The sequence below is a fragment of the Megascapheus bottae genome, chromosome 22 (genome assembly GCF_031878675.1).
Source record: "Megascapheus bottae isolate mThoBot1 chromosome 22, mThoBot2.hap1, whole genome shotgun sequence".
NCBI lineage: Eukaryota > Metazoa > Chordata > Mammalia > Rodentia > Geomyidae > Megascapheus > Megascapheus bottae.
Window position 1 is genome coordinate 12,255,854 of NC_143530.1, and position 21,995 is coordinate 12,277,848.

The 21,995-nt window shown below is 42.6% G+C and overlaps 1 protein-coding gene across 6 annotated transcripts in view; it reads right to left on the minus strand.

Annotated features, from left to right (window-relative positions):
* Anks1a (ankyrin repeat and sterile alpha motif domain containing 1A) overlaps positions 1–21,995 on the minus strand; it is a 143,098-nt gene that overhangs the window by 72,260 nt on the left and 48,843 nt on the right. For 3 of the 6 annotated variants that reach the window (XM_090355840.1, XM_090355838.1, XM_090355836.1), the window contains exons 3-11: positions 20,830–20,986; positions 18,925–18,987; positions 11,675–11,971; positions 10,327–10,402; positions 9,915–10,016; positions 9,720–9,821; positions 8,640–8,836; positions 6,074–6,166; positions 947–1,067 (exon numbers count right to left, since the gene is read on the minus strand). In XM_090355840.1, the coding sequence (XP_090211966.1) occupies positions 947–1,067; positions 6,074–6,166; positions 8,640–8,836; positions 9,720–9,821; positions 9,915–10,016; positions 10,327–10,402; positions 11,675–11,971; positions 18,925–18,987; positions 20,830–20,986 (1,208 nt within the window). Of the gene's footprint in view, positions 1–946; positions 1,068–6,073; positions 6,167–8,639; positions 8,837–9,719; positions 9,822–9,914; positions 10,017–10,326; positions 10,403–11,674; positions 11,972–18,924; positions 18,988–19,802; positions 20,987–21,995 lie in introns of those variants that run through there. The other 3 variants (XM_090355841.1, XM_090355837.1, XM_090355842.1) reach the window with 2 other exon arrangements.

The window sequence follows — 21,995 nt, forward strand, 5'->3', positions numbered from 1 at the left end:
AAAGCCATCATGAGCTATATAATCAGACCCTGTATCCCTCTCCCCTCATAAAAGTAAAATAAAATAAATTACTAACAAATTTTAAATGATAAGGAAATAAATTCTACTATTCATGCCCATACCATACGCACATCTTTTCTCAGGCACCTGGATCCTCTGAGATGTCTAGCAAAGTTGCTTCAAAGGAAGCCATCTCATGCCCAGTCTTCCAGAAGCCATGGGCCATTTCAGCACTGGAAGAAGTTATCACTCATATTCCACAACGCACCAAGTTCCTGCAAGCCACAGGAGCCTGGACAGGTCACAAGGTATCCCTCACACTCCAGTGGAAACAGCACTGCCATTCATCCTTTGAGAACCACGGTTAGTCCAGTGCTGCAGCAGCACACTCTTACCTTGGTCCAATTGTACTTATGTAACAGGCTGGACCCGGTCCTGCTGCATTCCCACCCTCACCAAGGAAACTGAATTTTGCAGAGGCAATGAAAGTAGGCCAAGGCAAGCAAGCACTCTAGTTACCGGACAGCAGCCAAGCATAGGCCCTTTGCTAGGAGTGGCCCGTTCTGAGGTCAGGACTCAAAGGCAGAATCTGTGACATCAGCCCAAACCCAAAGGGACTGACTTGTTGGGCTTGTTTTATACTGACTGATGCAGGGATTCATGACTGAGCCTCTAGTCAATTGGCCTCAGTGTGTGCTACCCTCCTCCAACAGCTGCTGCTCAAGCTGATCCAACCTTTTCCTGGCTGTGTGGGGGAAGGTGGCAGCCACCTCCAACTTTGGACAGGTATATAAAATGAAAGACCATGTTGTCAAACCTGTTGCTAAATTCAGCTACCCAAACCCAAGCAGTACCACAGAACATCAGTATTCCCTTCCACCCCAGAGCACAAACTTTTGAAATCCTTCTGGACTTGTCTTTGCCATAGGGGTGAAGTGGGAAGTACCTTTTGCTCTTCCGTCCACTGATGCTGGTTTCTTGGTCTCCGCCGTTAAAAGTAGTTCATAAGGGTGCTCGTCTTCTTCCCTGGCTGCACTCCCCTGAATCCTGGGTCTCATGGCCAGGACCTACGAGAGGGAAATACCCAGTATTCCTTGTATACCCAGACAGGTGGTGTTGAACAAACCTAAGACTGTTACCTCCTCTGCCTCTGAGGAGCGTGAGAGGAACTATATCTGCTGTGGTTTGCCACCCAAAGACTCAGTGCTGGGAACTTGGTTCCTGGAGTGGTTTAGGAAGTGGGGTATAGTGAGAGGTTAGGCTGTGGGGTGGGGGAGGGGTGGCTTTCATGATTGGATCCAGTCATGGATGAACTGAGGATGTTTCTCTGGAGTTCTAGATCTTGTAGGACTGGATTAGTACCAACACAATGAGTTGTTATAATCAAGCCTGGCACCTCCCTGAGCTCCTGCTTCTGAATGCTCCTACCACGGCATGTATCCCCCACGGTGAGGGGCAGGCAGAAGCCCTCAACTGAGGCTAACCCGCATGGGGCTGCCTGATCCTGGGCTTTCTGCTTTTCCAAAAACTGTAAGCAAACCTCTTTCTTTGTGAAGTACTCAGGCTTAGGTTAAATCTCAGTGGTTTGATGAGAATGTTCCTCTTTCCCTACCTCATTTTATCCTTGAAAGAAAAACAAATAAAATCTCTGACCCTTCCTCCCCTCGCCTCTCCCTCTCCATGGTGTTCTGCACAATCACTTTTCTGTGGATAACACTTCCCACGTGGCTGTTAGGTATACAATATCACATAAAGGCCATTTTCCTCCATGTTTCTTTACCAACAGACACACGTTCTATTCAAAGGTTGGTAACCTTCCCATCTTTTCAAGAACGAAGCAAAATGACTTCTGATTCAGCCTTAATAGCTATCAATTACTAGAAACAAAATGATCTGTAAGTCCTATCTTCTTGTGAGCCTTTCTTCACAGGTCTGGGGTGAGGTGGAGAGGGGAAGAGGGGAAAGAAAGACTTTCCCTACGGCTGCTTCCTATCACATGTATGGTAGGTAACACAACCTAATCTTTATTCTGAAGAATAAAGCAGCTAGGAAGTAAGAATTCTATGGCAAGATTTTTGTCCACTGAGAAGGCCATGCATTAGGCAGCCAAGTGCCTCCGATGAAAGAACACTTGCAGCTGTGAAGCTGAGGGTTTGGGGCCACAGCAAGTCAAGGCACCAGAATGGCTGAGATTTCCTCCTGAAAACACGTCAGAGAAACCTCGATGAAGTACTAAAGCACATACTGGGACCTGGGTGGCGGTCCTTGCTCTAGGATAGTTCTGCTTATCTGTCCTAAGATGCCATTGTGTGTCTCGGGCAAATAATCATCACATACAATAGCTCTTAGAATAGCAACCAAAGCACAAAAACTTCTTGTCGAACAGTTTTGCTAGGACAAGTAATTTATTACAAACCAAGTGGGAGGGAGGGAGATTCCATTTGCACTTAACAAATAATGAGGCCTTACAAATGTGACTTCTCAGTACACACAGAAACCTCCCACTCTGAACATCCCACAACTCAGTGGAAACTTATGAAACCTATCAGATTTGTGATTCATCAGGATCTTGCCTCTACAAGCACAGCTCACTATGTCACAACCTAATGAGATGACAAGGACTCTTCTAGTCTCAGACTAAATGAGAAGCCACAGCTCCTGTTTGTTAACAAGGCTGCCACTCTAAAGTCAGGATGATGGGCTCTTTCTAAAAGTCTGCTAATCGCAGCAGGACCTTTCACTTAACTGCAAGCACCTGGAAGCAAAAAGCTAATTCATTACAATGAGCCATTTGCTTTTATTACCATTCCTAGCTTTTCATAGGAATACAAGTACAGGAACAAAAGAGGAGCCATTAAGAGGTTCACACTGTGTCAACTTAATACCACAGGCTTTACAGACATGAATTTGTATTCTGCAGGTTTACCCCACCATAGCCAAGACTTAGGCTGGACCTGGAAATCTGATTCCCAGCATGTTCTATCTCGTAGAGCCCCAAGCCGCTTCCCTAAGAGGTAACAGACAATCTGACCTGTATCTTTTCTTCTCAAGCAAGACAGGACAGAGGATTTCCAGCTAGTGGACCTGCATTCACTGTGTGCCTGGTTCTGTGCTAGACTACACCAAAGCCATCAAAGCAGTTAGAAGGGACTCTCAAACTCTAGCCCTCTTCTTGATAGATACCACCCAATCCTAAGTTACAATGAGTTCAATGCAGAGCCATAGCTAGAAAACTCAGTTCCCTGGATTCTAGACTATATTCTTTTCTCTATTCACTTTAGAATACCTCCCCTGAGAGCCCCTAACACCTAGCAGACAATAAAGGAGGGTACTCTTTTCCTTTAGGGAGTCTCTATCAGCAAGGGGGGGGTCAAAATCCCACAATGAAACAATAAATTACTTTTCTGCAGACCATCCTGACTCTCATCAAAGAAGCTATGTCAGTGACATGGCAATAACTGATTTTCAACAGAAAGGATTGTGCTCTTTACTAAATTACTCCTTAATCTCTTTTTCCCTTTCCTCCAGGGCTGGCAATAAATCAAACCAGGAAAAAAATATATTTTCTACCATGTAGAAAGCAACATTGCTGCTACAGGAAAACAAAACAAAACAAAAGCTATGAGCAGCCACCATCTAAATAATTGTGCCCAATGGAATGTCCAGTTGGAGCGTGGGCGGCTTTCTAGAAGATAAGCAGCTGCAACCCCCACACAAACTTAACACAAAGACCAGACCAGCCATCGCCGGCAGCTGACAGCCCCTTCCTTGGGGGCAAAAAACTCAACCATGTTTGCGTATGTGTGGGGGGCATGCGCGTGTGCATGTATGCATGCACGTGCGTACGTGTGTGTGTGTGTGTGTGTGTGTGCGTGCGCACACGCGCACACGCGCACACACGAGCCCTCTGACAGGCTCTGTTAAAACCAGACACAGATATGTTCTAGCTTCCTTAAAGGCTTCATGAGTTATCTCACAATGACAAGTGCTTCGGGGAATTTAACATTCAGGGCATAAAACACTGGAGCAGATGACTGCTAAATACAAAATCCAAAGTAGAAGCTAAGAATATGGCTTAGTAGCAAAGCACATGCCTAGCATTCATGAGGCCTTAGGTGCAAACCCTAGCACCATAAGAATAAGAGAACTATAATAACAGCAAATGAAACAAAAAAGCCCTAAAGTTTCATGAACCAGCATCTCTTGATACATGAGATTTACAGGGGGTTTGTATGGGGAGGGGGCCTGTTTATTTTGGGGTGTCAGCACTGGGGCTTGAACTCAGGCTCCAAGCACTGTCCCTTAACTGTTTTGTTTTTGTTTTTATAGCTCAGGGCTAGCGATTAGCACCAAGCTCCCTTAGAGTATTTGCGGGGTAATCAGAGATCAGTCTCACTTTTCTGCCCAAGCTGGACTCAAAACCCCAATCCTCAGATTTCAGCCTCCTAAGTAGCTAGTATTGCTACAGTTTTAAAACTCAGGGCTATAAGAAGTAAAGGCAGTCAAGACTACTGAGTAAAAATAAATCAATCAATCCCATTTTTGGAGAAGTCTTATTCACTTAGAACATGACATAGACCTAAGACATGCCTGGATCATTTTTAACTCAGTCTATAGTATCTCTGTATCCTGTCCCTATAGTCAGTCAGTAAGTAAATTCAGGGTTCTCAGGTCTTTCAAATACCAGGTTAGCTGGCAGTTACCTGTGCTGGCTATCCAGAAGCATGTTCTAGAAAAGAAATCTCACACAATTCTCCTACCCAGGAAAAGATATTGATCTCATGCCCTGCTACCTCTTGACCGTATTACTGTTAAATTGGATGCTTTAGAAAGTCTTGCCCTTAGAAATTTTCACTGAGGTCTCTGTTTCAGAGGTGACACCAGGCATTATGGAGTCCAACTGAATATACTCTATACTCTTAGAATTCTCTTTGGAGAAAAGGAAGCACTGAAGCAGATCTCTGCATATACAAAAATAGGGCATATCCTTATAAAAACCAGCAATTACTACCCAGAGGTAGTAATAAGAGGGTGTGTAATTCTAAAGACCCTTAGTTGAGACATGGTAATAAGCATTTTTAAAGTAAGGAAAAGAAAAATAAGGAGAAAAATTGTACCTAACAAAATTCCTTCCCTGTCTCCAATACTGATTTTAATGGTTTTGTTTTGATATTTTAAATTGTTGTTATTCCAGCTGTACTGTGGAGTTTGAACTCAGGTCTTTGTGCTTCCTAAGGAAGTACCAGCTCTAAACTTCTACAGTATTCTGGGTATTCAATACATTTATTTTCTAGATGGTAGGAAATGTCAAAAGAAACATGTTGAAGAAAACATAATTTTCTTCATATATATATAGGCTGTTGAGTACTGGCCACTGAGCAAAAAAAAAAAAAAAGCAAGCCTTAGATACAGAGTTTGAGTTCCAATCTTCAACAACCAAAACAATTTTTTTCTTTAATTATTTGACTATTCTTTTCAAATAGTCTTTCATTCCCGCCTGCCCCTCTTACACAACTCCTATTGTTTTTTTTTTTAATTGGGCTGGCATGACTCAATTCGTGAGTCTTCATGAATTAAGAAATGAATAGGCAGAATACAAAAACAAATATGGCATTGGTATTGGGAATGAACGACCAAGGCTTGCTCACATGACATCGTCCAGATGGCAGTTTGAGTAAGGGAACACTAACTTTTGTACCAAAAGACAGTACAGGTATAGAAGAGAAAGGTCAAACTGTTCAAGTCATACTTTCCATGTGGTATGGTGGATCTATATACTTGGCCTGTTGGCTAGAGAACTACATTAAAATTCTTGTCATACTTTTGACTGAGTTTGAAAGGTCTTGCTCCAGTTTACTGATCTACACAATACAAACTTAGTAAGAAAAAGGTTGATAAGAAAATGAGAAAATGAGCTGTGGATGTAGCTCAATGATAGAGTGCTTGCCTAGAACATATGAAGCCCTGATTGAGTTCAACAGAAAAAAAAAGCAAAATCTTCTTTAAGCACATACGGATTCACTTTCTAACAAACTCCTATGTCAGTGATGGGAATAAACGCTCAGCTCTCTACCTCAGAAGCTGTCAAGGGAAAATACTTCTTATTGAGGTGGTCTTCCTCTTCATCATCAGGTGGTGGCTTTGCTGGAGGCGGTGGACGTTCCCTCTGTAAAATAAATAAATAGATAAATAAATAAATAAATAAATCTCTTCCTTCCCCCCTCCCGAGGACCTAACTTTTTTTGTTTGCCCTCTGAAACTGAAAGGAATGATTTTAATGATTTAAAGACTTCCCTCTAGAGCAGGGGTGGGACTGTGTGGCCTGGGGCATCTAAGGTCCACAAAGGCATTTGGTCTATCACAGGACAGGCACACTTTGCCAGCTGCTGTGGCCCCACTGCCTGTACTGATGATTTCACATGGCCTAGAGATGATGTTATAAATATCCAATGTCCCTTGGCAGGAAAAAAGTTCCTAGTCTCTGATCAAGAGACTAAAGTTAAAGTTTGGTTTCTGAACTGAGAGAAAAGTCCTGCGCATACATACACAAGTCTGTTAGCATGTTCTACACATTTCGATGTTAGAAACAAAAATCATAAAAAATTTATTTCATACCCTACGCCACAATGAGAAACACCAGCACTGCCTTGTAAGAAAATGTCCCTTGAAAAAGGGCTCGAAATGTGGCATAGAGTGCTTGACTCACATGCATGAATCTCTGGGTTTGATTTCTAGTACCATGTAAACAGGAAAGGCTGGAAGTGGCTCTGTGGCTCTCAAGTGGCAGAGTGCCTGCCTTAAGCAAAAGCTCAGGGACAGTGCCCAGGCCCTGAGATCAAGACTCAGGACTGGGGAAAAAAAAAAAAGCAAAACATCAGTTTCTATTTAGCCAACCAGGGGAAGCTGGGTTCCATGGCAGGATGGAACAAAGAGATGTGTGCCTGTGAATCAATCACAGGAACTGGGTTACTCAACTACTGCAGCAGTCCTGGGCTGCTTCTTGCAAAGGCTCCAGCTCCCCCTAATGGTTATCACCTGTAATGAGCACTACTTACAGCAAAGCCTCCACACCTGGATTTAATTAATGCATTTGTGCCTACTGTACAAGTGAAAACAACCAGTTCAGTCTACAGAAGAACAATGTTAGTGGTGTTCAGGCACCTACTTACTCCACTTACAAGTTTTGTCTCAGTCCTTGATAAGATTGATAAGCCACAAGACTGGAGGATTCACCAAGATCTACATTAAAATGTCATGATTGCTTCAGAACACAGTAAGAACACCACAAAAATCAACATTCCAAGAAACATCAGGCCTACTCCAAATGAACACTTGGAAAGACCAAGGATTATCTAGCAGCTTAAAAAAAAAAGAACAAAAACAAAAAACCAACATTAAAATAATCCTATGTTAGACTCAACCAAAAAGGAAAGCTAACCTCTACAACAGGAAGAAATAAAATCTGCCTTAAGGTGGACTCAACACTGGAAGTTGAGCCAATGGGCAACGCCTGAAGACTTGGATTATGATGCCTGGAAGTGTGTGGAGAGGGACTAGAGGGACAGGGATTCAGGCCTTGGCTCACAGTTAACTCCAGGAGAGAAAAGAAGGATCAGGAGTGTTGGCCTAGTGGTAGAATGCCTGCCTAGCAAGCACAAAGACCCAGGTTCAATTCCTTGGTACCACATACATAGAAAAAGCCAGAAATGCCAACATGGTGCTGTGGCTCAAGTGGTAGAGCTCTAGCCTTGAGAAAGCCGAAGGACAGTCCTCAGGCCCTGAGGTCAAGCCTTAGGCCTGGCCAAAAAAAACCCAAAAACAACAGAAAAAAAACCCCTAGAACTAAGGGTCTGGGAATATGGCTTAGCTAGCATGTTTGCCTAGCATGCATGAAGTCCTTAGGTTCAATTCCTCAGTACCACATAAACAGAAAAAGCTGAAAGTGGCATTGAGGCTCAAGCGGTGAAGTGCTAGCCTTGAGCAAAATAAGCTCATGGACAGAGTCTAGGCCCTGAGTTCAAGACCCAGGACTGGCAAAAACGAAACAAGAAAAAAAAAAACTAGAAGTAAAAGCAACAAGATAAGAAGGAAGATGGAACTTTAGAAGATAAGAGAGGATAGGATGAGAGCTGATGGTATCATATAATCTCACCTGAGGCTGTCATAATTAGATAAAATAGTACTAATAAATTAAAAATACTAATATATCCAATATCTAAAACATAAATAGAAGTCTGATTAAGCCTTGCCATACCCCTGACTACAGAATCTGCCCAAATACACATGGACATGTGCTCAGAGAAGACAAGAACTCACTTCAATTCACTTCTGTTCCTCAAAGAGGAAATAACATATAGCAAGAATCCCAAAGGCAAAGGCAACACTAAAGCTAAATAAGAATGTTTAATTTGCTTTATGTCAGTGAAGAAATGGAAAGATAAGGCTACTTCTATTGAACTTAGAAAAATCAAAATTCTGCTTCAATGTGATCCATGTAGTTTTTCCATATTGAGCAAGAGTGACATGGCAGAGCCCACTGGAGAGCAGAATACACGGACTCTAGGTATCTAAAATACCAGCCGGTACCACATTCCCACACTTCCTCTTCTTAGTGCCCCACGTAGCTCCCAGCTACATACAGGCCTCATCCCAGCAGTTTTGGCTCCGGCAGCCTCAGCCTCCTTATTCACAGAGTCTCGGTCAGATGATCGTCCACTGGCTGTGCTGTCTAACGAGTGGCAGGAGACAGCATTGTACAGGGCCTCATAGGGGCCCTCTTCTTCAGCATTTGTGTCAAAATCAATGATCAGCTCAGTCACTGCCTTCTCCACATCACCTGAAGAGGAAGTTGGAAGGCAGAGTCAATGAAAGGGGGTGCATGATCACACATTTTAACCACTGCACCAATCCAAAGTCTCTTTAGCAATCTGAACTTGACAAACACTATCTCAGAATGGGAAACATGATTATTTAGTTCTAGGGACAGGTGTGTGTGTGTGTGTGTGTGTGTGTGTGTGTGTGTCTTATACACAATAGAATAGGAAGGATTCACTGAGACCCAGATCCTACCACCTACACAGTCCAGTGACAACTGTAAAAGTAGAGATCAAAATTAAGTAGGAGGGGCCAGGAGTGTGGTCTAGAGGTAGAGTGCTTGCCTAGCATGCACGAAGCCCTGGGTTCGATTCTTCAGACCCACATATACAGAAAAGGCCAGAAGTAGTGGTGTTATGGCTCAAGTGGAGAGTGCTAGCCTTAAGAAAGCTCAAGGAAAGTGCCCAGGCCCTAAGGTAAAGCCCCAGGACTGGCAAAGAGAGAGAGAGAGAGAGGGAGGGAGGGAGGGAGGGAGGGAGGGAGGGAGGGAGGGAGGGAGGGGGAGAGAGGGGGAGGGGGAGGGAGAGAGGGAGAGAGGGAAAGAGAGGGAGAGAGAGGGAGAGAGAGGGAGAGAGGGAGGGAGAGGGAGAGAGAGAGAGAGAGAGAGAGAGAGAGAGAGAGAGAGAGAGAGAGAGAGAGAGAGAGAGAGGAAGATATCTACAACTTGAAGGCCTAAGATGTGTCCAATAGAACTTCATATAGTAGTCAGACAAATTAACTGAATATAAATTCTTTAAGTACTCACAACCCCCAGGGAATAATATGAAAATTGTTCCATTGTGCCTAAGAATAGTTAACTCTTCTCAAGTAGAGTCTCTCTTGCCTGGCAGAGAAAGTTGCCTCACCCTGAGACTTCTGTATAGTGGAGTCAATACCAGAGAGGAGAGGTGGCTGGGGTGCAGAAGCTTTATCTATTTCTTTTGTACTTCTTTTTCCAGTCATATGATCTGCATGAAAAGAATAAAAAGAAGTTGCACCAAACACAATTGTCTTGGTCTGGGTAGTACATCCCTGGTCACTCAGATGAGATGCTCTGGTACCTTCAATAAGTGCTGCTATCTGCTGGCTCTTTTGAGAGGGCAGGTCCCGCACAGTGTCAAGGGCCGTCAGTCCATGGTTGTCTTTTATGTTGACATCAATTCCTAGAAAGGCATACCAGGTGGACCAGGGGTGTGAGCATCTTTAAGCCAGCTTTAAAGAATGTCAAATTCCAGGACAACTAAGGCTCTCAAAAAGCACAACTAATACTTTTCATCCACAGCCATTTAATCCAGCTACGTAGGAGCAGTTATACATTGCTTATGACACACACACACACACACTCACATATGCGCACGCGCACGCATGTGTTCGGAGTTCAAATGCAGCCAGCAAAAAAACTTCCTCCCTCTGGGGAGGCTGGGGAAAAATAACCCCGTCCCAGCATGCTGTATAAAGCTGCAGACCTCTCACCTGCAGCCAGAAGGATTTGCACCACATCAGTCTTGCCAAACAAAGCAGCCTCATGCAAAGCACTGCCCATCTCCGTCTGGAAAGCAAATGAGAGCGCAGCAGGATGTCATCAGAACAGCTTTTGACATGGCCTCACAGGACAAATGGGACACAGGTAAGAAGAGACAGGAAATAAACTACACAAAGTCATTATCTTTCCAACTCTTCTTATGTGGATTCTAGAACCACAATCATGGCAAATTTATTTGTATGCCACCAGCAGGATCTATGTGAGTGATAATTATTCTTGAAGCCTCTTGAGTAGGGCAAATTTGTAAAACTCCTTCCTCTACCTTCCTGGGTGGAAGGCACTAGAAAGCAGAGGGAAGAATAGCACCTTCATTTCAAATTTGGAAAGGAAAGAGGAAAAGGGAAAGGAGGAACTGAAACACAGTCTTTATCATGAGGCTGGGTACCAGTGGCTCACATCTATAATCCTAGGTACTCAGAAGGCTGAGATTTGAGAATTGTGGTTCAAAGCCAGTTTGGATAGTAAAGTTAGTGAGAGACTCTTATCTCTACTAAACTACTAAAAAGTCAGAAGTGAGGCTGTAGCTCAAGTGGTCATGTGGTAGCTTTGAGTAAAAGAAGCCCAGGGAAAGGGTCCAAGCCCTGAGTTCAAGCCCCAGGACTGGCAAAAATAAAAAATAAAAATAAAACCAAACAAAATTGCCAGGTGCAGTGGTTCATGCCTGTAATCCTAGTTACTCAAGAGACTGAGATCTGAGGATCAAGGTTCAAAGCCAGCCAAACACAAAAGAACCTGAGACTCTTATCTCCAATTAACCTCTAGAAAATGGGAAGTGGGGCTTGGCTCAAGGGGCAGAGGTGTAGCCTTGAGCTGAAGAGCTCAGGGACACCACCTGGAATTCAAGCCCCATGACCTCCCCCCCACCAAAAAAAAATCAACAAATGTGGAGTGGTGGATGTCGTGCTTGAATACTCATTCCCTGAACAGGGAAGGGGAGCGATGGAGGGAGGTGGGAGGATACTGTCATCCTGGCATGGCAACACAGGTGTAGGGGAGATAATGCAACTTTTCTGATTTTAGGAGCTAGGCCATCCTGTATCTTTTCAGGATTTAAAGACTAGATATCATTCCTTGAAAAGAAAAAGAATAAATACAAATAACAGACTCAAAGAGCGCATTTGTCTCTAAAGTATCACATTAAAACAATGTGATAAATGGCAGAACCTGAAACATGACATGAAATATGCTAAATAAGAACAGAGCGCAGCAGCATGTTGCTTGTGCCTTTTCCAACATGGCTAAATCCCTTGCACTTGGAAGAAGCATCCGCTGCGCTACCTGGTAGTTGCTATCCATGCCAGCATCCAGGAGGACCTGAACTACAGCCTTGTGACCGTTCCTGGCTGCCAGGTGCAGAGGGGTGTGCTTCTTCGTGTTGCAGCTCAGGAGATTGGGGTGCGCGTTGAGAAGCATCTTCACCACCTCCAGCCTCCCATAGAGTGCCGCCAGGTCCAAAGGTGTCTCGAACTTGTTGTTGCGCATGGTGGGGTCGGTGAGCTCCTCCAAGAGCACCTTCACCACCTCAGTGTGGCCGTACTGGGCTGCACAATGTAGGGCTGTCTCATTGTCGTTGTTCTGAAGGGTTAACAAGTGCATGGCATCAGAAAGGTGACAGACAGACCAGCACCTGGCCAGCACGATCACACAGAAAAACCACTGAAATTTAAATGAGAAAAATCGCAGCAATAACCTGGGGAACTCCTGGGAAAGCCTGATCCTTCCCCATTTCCTTCCTTCCAGAGGGCAGTGATTGTCCCCTAACCATCTGCAGTCCCTCATACTGTGAAGACTACATTTCCAAACTGCAGGGAGAGCGGGCTCAGCACGTGGCAGGCATTTTGTAAAAGCCCCAGTGGAAATGAATATGAATGGTATCACTGCCATTGTTTCATTTTAAACTTCAGTTGGTTTTTACAGTTTATGCACTTTCAACCTTGTGCTTTTGATTCAGGAATCGTCAACTATGCCCTACCTTTCACACAAGTTTTTTTTTTTTTTAATCTTTTAAGGTCATTACACACATTGTCATCTGTATAACTTCTTGCATGCAAATCAACCAGCCAACAATGGAAATAACAGAGTAGAGCACTAAAAAGGCATCACTCTTAAGGTATCAGCTAACACCCATTTCCAGTGGAGCAAGGCACTGCTCAGTTGTGAAGGGACAGGGCCCTGCCAACACCCTGTGCCTGCACCAGTACTGTAGGAGGAGCCTGCACCAACCAATACATGCAGAATCTACTCCACTAAAACAGCCCATCCAGGGAAGCACTTCTTAGGTAAGAAGGGTACAATTAGACCTGGAATGTTTGATATGAGAGGTGCAAAATATTAAAATGTAATGTTTACATTAATTCAAATTCATAACTTGTAACCTTCTAATGACAATTTAAAAATTAAAAAAAAAAACAAACAAACTAGGGCTGGGATGTAGCTCAGTGGCAAAGCACTTGCCTGGCAAGTGCAACGTCCTGGGTTTAATCCCCAGAACCAAAAAAAGAAAAGACAAAAAAATAAATAAACAAAACTCAAGGTCTTGATAAAAACAGGAGATATTTGGGCTTTTTCAGCCTTCAGAAGCAAAATGTTAGCCATTCTAATGATATTTCTTTCTCTCCTGTTGAAGAGTCCCAAAGCAAATAATCCTCCCACAAGATTTTGAACTCCCCAAATTTCTCCAAGAGGCTTCTGCCATTTGGGGGAAACAAAGCTTCAGTGGGAGGCTATCCATCACATCAATATTGTGCACTTCTCAGTGGTCAAGAGGTAAAAAATCAAGTATGCTACAGTTGTTTAATTCAATTAATGATATTAAAAGAATGGATTAGGAGTTACCCAAACATGCACGTAATTCCATCTGCTTTTGATCTGGCATTTGACTGCATCATTTTTTCCAGCTATACCAAGTGTACAAAGAAAGAACCAGAGCTGCTAGGAGCATGGCCCCAAGAGGCCAGAATGACAGCAAAGAAATTTTTAAAAATGAAAAAGGTCAGAAAAGAGGGCAGCAAGAGCACATGCAAAGACAAAGGCACACAAATAAAACAGAAGATGCAGAGGGAGGGGCACTGAGCTCCAGCACAGCTCAGGGACAGCAGCTGATAAGAAAGTACAGCCTTTCTTGGCTACTGAACACAGTCCACTAGCAACTGCCTCCAGTAACACCCTGGGCCCCAGGGAGTGAGTTCTATGTCAGCCCAGAAGTCTGAAGGAAGGGCAACCTCTGGGCCGAAAGCAAAGACTTGGGGCTCCCTATGCCAAACAAACCAACTGGAGAGCCACCTGGAATGCTCATTTCCTATTTGGTGGCAAGAGTTCCCTGAGCAAACCCAGAGCTGTCAGTTCACACTCTCCCAAAGCAAATCACACAGCTACAACAAGACTCACAGGAGCTTTGTAGAAGAGTTCCATGGCAGAGAGTCAACCCAAAGAATCTTAAGAGAATCCTCTGGGTTTTACATCTCAAGATTAGCATGGCATCAAGAGCCAAGAAGTCGGCTTATTCTTATTAAAACTCCAATCCAGGAAAACTTGTTTACTCGAGGCAAAAATGTCTCTTTCATATCCAAGGTGCCTCCCAACATCCAGAATAATCTGTCTCTGAATCTGTAAACAGTATGACATTAGGAACTGAAGAAATATAAAATTCTATCTAGAAAGAATAAAATATGAAAGTTAGGAGACACACACACACACACACACACACACACTCACTCACTCACACACTACTTTTTCTGTTTTGTTTTCCTTTGTTTTTTTGTAAGAATAAAGGAAGGTGACAAAGATGCTCCTTTATTAATGGCAGAATCTTGATCACTATTAAAAAAATTCCCCAATATGGAAACAAGAGGTTTATCTTGTGTGACTGTTGTTCTTAATGTGCTATATTATTTCTCTTCTCTTTTTTTGCCCTTTGGTTAATCTCATATTGTTACTGTATCTGACCTTGTTACCTGGTATATTGTATATACATTTATTTGTTTATTTGAAATAGGAAAGGGAAGGGGAAAACAAGATGATTGGGAGGGGGTGGGTGGAGGGAAATAGGGACAAAAACCATGAGAAGGGGTATCAATGTGTGAGAAGTCATGCACCTACTACAACTCTATACGTTACCCCGACAATAATTTTTTTAAAGCCCTGCCTCATTTTAATAATGGGTCCAGTCACATATGTAAAAAATTATGGTCATATTCATGTAAACAGTACCTAAGTATATTTCATTCTTGCTAGATATGTTCAGTAATTACAATTCTCTTGAATTTAAGTCTGCCCTTTGAGCTTGAAAACTGTTGAGTTAAGAAGTCTGTAAGTGTTGGTTCAAGGTGTCATCTGGAACTTTTTACTTTCAATCCTTTCCAATAGCACCACAGATGCTCATGCTTCAAGAGTTCCTTCCATAATATTACACATATTATTATAAAGAAAGGGAATGAGATGAAATGCCCTAAAACCCTTCTTTCCCAACCACCCTGATTTTCCTTCCCACTTTTCTTTGTTACGATCAGTTCCTCTAAGAAAAAGCAATCTCTATGGCTACTTCTTGTATCTAAAGAGTCCATTCAATTGTGAATCTATCTGCCTGCCTGCCTGCCTGTCTGTCTGTCTGTCCAAACATAGGATATATTCATAAAGTACAAGTGGCAGAAAATTGTACAGAAGCATTTCTATCCTTTGTCTTCTTGGAACTATGTCAGGATCATCACTTTCTTGGATTACAGCACAAGGACACACTGATTCTTAACCCTTGCTTTTAGAGGTCGGTCTATGTTAGATTCTCCTGGGCTGTAAATCTCTACAGTGACAATGCTACAGGCTCTAAAAACATCCTAATTGGAAAGGAAAAACTAGGTCTATGACACAGAAGATATATGAAAAACAAGAGAATCAAATTCACAATGTTAAAACAACAAAAACAAAAAAAGTCATACTTATTCTTAGTCCATGTAATTACTCTATAGTACTCTGGAAAGCAGAATTTCAGTCAAAATGAAAGGTTTGGAATACAGACATTATCTAAACATAAGAAAGTAGGAATCTAAGAAGAGTCTGCCAAGCAGAAATGAATTGTTTATTGTTAGAAAAAAAAGTAATACATACATAAAATAAAGGACAGATGGTCAACATTTCAGGGAGAGGGCAAAGAGCATTCCTGCTCTGGTAGAAAAGGAAGTCAGCAAAGGTCAGTGGCTCTCAAAGGAACTCACTTGGAATTACACGAGAGTTTAAAAATAATTAGTAGTGGGGCTGGGAGTTTGGCCTACTGGTAGAGTGCTTGCCTAGCATGCATGAAGACCCGGGTTAGATTCCTTGGTACCACATGCATAGAAAAAAGCCAGAAGTGGTGCTGTAGCTCAAGTGATAGAGCTCAAGCTTTGAGAAAACCCAAGGACAGTGCTCAGGCCCTGAGGTCAAGCCCAGGACTGGCAAAAAACAAAAAACAAAAAACAAAAAACAAAAAACAAAAAAAAAACAGTACTATGTATAACCTCAGCCTTGTAAAGAAAAGACCTCAAAGCAAAGGCACAGGAATTTTTTTTTCTTTTTTGTGGATCATGGGGCTTGAATTCTAGGTTTGGGTGATGTCCCTGAGGTTTTCAGCTCAAGGCCACTACCTTATCCCTTAAGCCACAGCCCCATTTCCTGTTTTCTAGTGGTTAGAGATAAAAGTCTAACGTACTTTAGTGCTGGGGCTGGCTTTGAACTGAGATCCTCAGATCTCAGCTTCCTGAGTAGCTAGGCCTGAGTCACTGCAACCAGCTCAGGTACATATTATTAAAACTGACCATGGGCCAGGAGAATAGTCTAGTGGTAGAAAGTGCTCACCTACCATGCAAGAAGCCCTAGGTTTGATTTCTCATATACAGAAAAAGCTGGAAGTGGCATTGCAGCTCAAGTGGCAGAGTGCTAGAGGAAAAAAAAAAAAAAAAGAGTGTCCAAGGACAGACAGTACTCACGCCTACTTCAAGCCCCAGGACTGGCAAACAAACAAATAAACAACAACAACAAAAAACCTCTAACATTGTGGTTGTATAGTAACAGGACGAAGGATTATCACTTCAAGGTTATCTTGAACTGATATCATGAGACTATCTCAAAGCAAAATTAGGGAGGGAGAATGTGGCTTAGTGGTAAAGTGCTTGCCTAATATGCATGAAGTCCTGGGTTCAATTCCTCAGTACCACATACACAGAAAAAGCTGTTGGAAGTGGCACTGTGGCTCAAGTAGTAGTCTTGAACACAGGAGACTCAGGGACAATTCCCATTCATAAGCCAAGTTAATAAAATAGCACAAAATCAGAACACACCTAGGAAGGCTAGACAGAACTGACTTTAGAAGGATCAACTACGAAGGCCCAAACCAAGCAAAGCGCTCGGACCCTTCCGGCAGTGGGCATCATTCGGCCTCGAGGGGGGAACGAAGCAACGAACCACACTTTCAAGGAGAGAAGTAGGTCTTCCTTATATTCAGACAATTATCTTTTATGTGTGCCAAAATCAAAGTACTTCTAAAAACCAAAGTCATAGCCTTTAATCATAGCTTTCCAAGCTAACTAAACCACCACTAGGAAACAATAACCTCAGGTCCTTCCCCACAAAACCAAGCCCTGAAGAGTCTAACTTCAATGTTTCACTAATCATTACCTACTAGATTCCAAAATGCCTTTGAAAATATCCCACATTATATACATTAAAAAAAAAATTAGGACCGCAAAAAATTACTAGTTACCAGGTTTTTAACTTTATGTATACTATCTTATTAAAACTCCAAATCAGTGCTGGGAGTTTGGCCTAATGTAGAGTGCCTGCCTAGCATGCACGAAGACCCAGGTTCGATTCCTTGGTACCACATACATAGGAGAGCTGGAATTGGTGCTGTGGCTCAGGTGGCAGAGCGCTATCCTTGAGGAAAAAAGCCCAAGGACAGTACTCAGGGCCTGAGTTCAAGTCCTAGGACTGGCAAAAAAAAAAAAAAAAAAAACCCTCCAATCTAGGGCTAGGGATGTAGCTCAGGTGATAAAAAAAACACTTGCCTTATGTAAGCACAGGCCCCTGAGTTAACAATCTAGTGAGTTTTGTTTTGGTTTTTTGTGCAGGTACTAGGACTTGAATGTAAGCTACATTTTCTCACTCTCCTTTTTCACTCACAGCTAATGCTCTACCACTTGAGCATTGTCCCCAGTCTGGAACTTTTGTTAGTTAACTGAAGTTAGTCTCTTGGATTTGTCAGCTGGAGCTGGCTTTGAACCTCAGCTCTCAGGTTTCAATCTCCCAAGTGGCTAGGATTAGTAAGTCAATGGCTTACTATAAAATTCTTCTATAAAATGCCATTTTACTATTGTTCTACTCCCTATCTCTACACCCAAAGCATCTAAAATACTATCTTTCCATCTAAAAACAAGAATATTAAAAAATAGCAACAGGGCCAGGAGTTTGGCCTAGTGGTAGAGTGCTTGCACGCACGAAGAACCGAGTTCAATTCCTCAGTACCACATACATAGAAAAAAGCTGGAAGTGGTGCTATGGCTCAAGTGGTAAGAGTTCTAGCCTTGAAAAAGGTAAGGACAGTGCTCAGGTCCTGAGTACAAGCCCAAGGACTGGTAAAATAATAATAATAGTAGTAGTAGTAGTAGTAATAGTAGTAGTAATTAAAAAACAAAAAAGAGATGCTCTACTACCATGGACCAAAATACTTCTCTTCTATTAAGGCCCAATAGCTAAAATCTCCTACATGACATCCAGGGTCAGCCCTTGGTGAGCAAGGGTGACTGGGCTGGTTGTCATACATCCATCAAGCCTACCCCAGCCCTAGATACCAGGCCAATGTCCTTGACATAGCCTGCTATATCTTTTCCTTTATCACAGCCCTCTGTGGGTCAAGGGTGAACAAGCAGAAAGAGAAGGTGAAGGCTAAAGAGACTGGACTGAAGCTGTAAAGCATCATGTGTTAAAGCAGAAACTCTGTGACACAAGAGGAGAATGATAAGCAGCAGCTTTCCAAAGACCAAAGCGCAGTCACCTGTCTACACATACCCCCACTTCCACCATAGCTACTGAAACCTGAAAGTCAGATTCGACTTCCAAAGTGAACCATGCTTCTTCAAGTTAAAAGTGCTTATTTAAGTAAGCTAATTTGTTTGAGTGATTTTTTTTTGTCTTTTTTTGAATTTTAATGATTTTGGAAGTCACAATAGTAAACAAATTATACAATGGGCCCTTCAGTTTCCCTGTTGCTGCCATTTCAGATGGCCCAACCTTTCCAGAATTAGTAGGAAATTAAAAATAAAACCACATAATCCTTCTGTATATCATCTTTATAATGTGAATTTTAAAAAATTCAAAATAAAACCAAAAATGCAGGGTAGGTGCATATTCCCGCTCCCAAACAAGCCAAAGCAGAGGCGCAAAGCAAACAACAGGGTGATGTGGAGGAGCCTAAGTGGACAAGAGTAGACGCCAGAGGGGACCACAGAAGTACAGCATGAAGAAAGAATGATGCAGCGAAATCCTGGCGGCAAAGTACACACCTTGGCATTGATATAAGGGTCAAAGGGGCCGTACTTTTTGAGTTCTTTGATCTCAAGAGCATTCTACAAAAAGGAGAGGAAAAGAAAAGGTGATGGTAAAATGGATGAAATATATCAAAGTAATATATTGCCCGAGGAGGCCCAAAGCTAGAATAATTTGGATCGGCCTCTGGATACCTTACCAAGAAGTTAATGGGGAAGACAACCTTCAGGGTACCATGATACTCCTTTATGCCCCAGCATCCAATGGGATCCACATTTATGCTTTTTAAATAAATCAACGTAGCGTTTATAACTACCTCCATCCGTTAGGGGGTTCAAGCTACCACAGACATTTTGCCCAGCCTCTTCACCACCCACCTGTCTGCCAGATACTCAAACACTGAGCTGGACTCCATGTAACAATGAATATTCCAGGTAGGAGGCAGCTGAGATCAGGACAAGCTAGCACACTCAAGTGGCTCAAAAATACAAGGCAAAGGCAGGATTAGAAATGGCTGCTGAAAATTGCTTAAAAAAGACTTTAATAGGCAATCCCATTTTTCAGCATTGCATATTAGTTATAAGCAAGCTTCTTTGTACATTCCCTCCAAAGAAAAGAAATTATCATTGAGGTCAGGAGGGCTAAAATTGCATTTGGATTTGACAGAGACAATTCTAAAGAGACGATTTACATCCCAAATATTATATGCCAGCATTCTCAATGATGATCTGAAGTGTCTGTTGCTCACCTGCCCAGCCCATTAAGGGGAGAGGCCCAGTAGGTGACAGATAACTATCTCCAGATGAAGATATCTAGGGACTGGACTTGACTCCCCCTCAGAGAGATGACCTTCTCAGAATCAAGTTATGCTCTCAAAAGCCCATTAACAACTCACCTGGGTCCTACTGATTTCTTACTTTTTAAGGAAAAATCTTGTTAAATCTTGTAAATAATTTAACAATCTCCTTTCAGCAAAGTCATTGAATAGTCCTCATCTTAAAGGAAAGAACAGCATCTCCTTCATTCAAGCAATGAGAAAAGCACCTGCTTCAGCTCAGGGTCAAGTGGAACACAGGAGACTGGCCTGTCATAGAGGGAAAGGCCATCTCCCCCCATACTTTTGGCCCAGGCTGGCCTCAAATCTCACACCTCTCAGAATTCATTCCCCAAGTAGCTAGGATTATAGGTATGTGTCACCACGCACAGACTGTCTTATTTTCTGTCTTATTATCTCTGCTTTCTCACTCTTCATTTATTTCTTATGATCTTCATGAGTTATTCTTCATCACTAATTTGTATTTCCACTTTTTTTCCTTCTTTCTTTCCTTTGTTCCTTTTTCTTTTCTTCTTTTTTGTGGCACTGGAGATGGAACTCGGGGCCTTGTATATGTTAGGCATGCATTCTACTGCTTGAGCCACACACTAGCCCTTTTCATTTTATTTTTGTTTTTGAGATAGGGCTTCACCCTTACCAGTGCTGGTTTTGAACTCAAGATCCTTCTGCTTCTACCTCTGAAGTTGTTAGGATTACAAATTTTACTATATCTGGCCACTCCTGTATGTTCTGATGTATGTAAAATAACAACATAACTCACAGTACTGAAAAAGTTACATTGTCGTGACTGCATAAACTCAATTTACAATTAAGTCCACAAGTTTTAAATTGATACTATATAATTGAATGCTTTCCATTATTTCAAATTTTGCATGTATAGTGTGCAATTATTTAGTACTGTTTCAAATTTGCAGGGTCAGACACATATGAAATGCATCCTCCTGGTACAGCAGTATGAATGTAAGCAGGAAGAGTGTGAGGTATGGGTGAATTGCTCTGAGAAATGCACTCTGAAACTGCAGTGGTGATGGGCAGCCACAGTGCATCTGTAGTTGAATACAGGGAGGAAAGCTTCTCTTCTTCCGACCTGTTCATTGACTCTGGTGTGCGAGGGCCCTTGATGGATGAGCAACCGCACTATCTGGGCATCTCCTTTCCAGGCTGCCAAATGCAGCGGGTAACAGCCTTTTGAGTCAGCCACATTGGTAAGCGCATCATTCCTCAGGAGGACCTCGACCACATCCCTAGAAGGCAAAAACCAATCATGAGTCTGTAAAAGGACCCCAAAGTCTTTCCTGCTACATTGTACAGCACAGAGCCCTAATCCCAGATAGGATCTCACTGACTAAGCTGTCTCTTCCTGAGCTCACTGTCAGGTTTTTCCTCCTCTTCCCAGAGCTACGTGTCAAAACCATCATGAGCCGCTGACTCAATGCCTCCCTGCAGGGGCTTCTTGATGACCCATCCAACTGCTTCCCAATACTTTGAAAACTCTGTGCTCTCCCTAAAACTTGTACCATTTCCTGGTTTGTGATGTTTACGTAGCACTCAAGGATAGAATTTGCATTAAAGTAATCAAATAGCTGGGAAAAGGGCACAGGTAGCTCAATCCTGTAATCCTAGTTACTCCACAGGCTGAGGTTTGAGGATCCTGATTCAAAGCCAGCCCAGGCAGGAAAGTCCACGAGGCTCTTAGCTCCAATTAACCACCAAAAAGCTGGAGGTGGAGCTGTGCGGCTCGGGTGGTAGAGTTCTAGACTTGAGCAAAAACAAAGCTAAGGGACAGTACCCAAGTCCTAAGTTCAAACCCCAGGACTGGTATCCACAAGGAAAATAGTCCAACAAGGTAAGTACTACCATGTTATTCACATTTAGGCAAGGCAGAACGACCTTCTTACAAACGAGCCAGACACATGTGGCATCATTTGACAGCTCCAGAAAGAAGACTTGGCTTTCTTCTTGCAACAGCACTCATTAAGCCAAAAAAATCCTCACTATAAGATGAACTTGGCTAACAAACTATAGTACTTTGAGTTCCACAATCACTTCAGTTCAGGTTATCCCATTACTTAGAAGGGGAGAGGTCTCGACAGTTTCTTTTTGGCTTCTAGGTGGCTGCAGAAAAGACACACAGTGATCATATTTAATATATTTTGGAAGCATTTGATGTAGAAGGAGGCAACCATGGTCTCTTTTTGGTACACTGGATTCTATTATGCTGGGTTAAATATTAGATAAGTGACATAGAATACT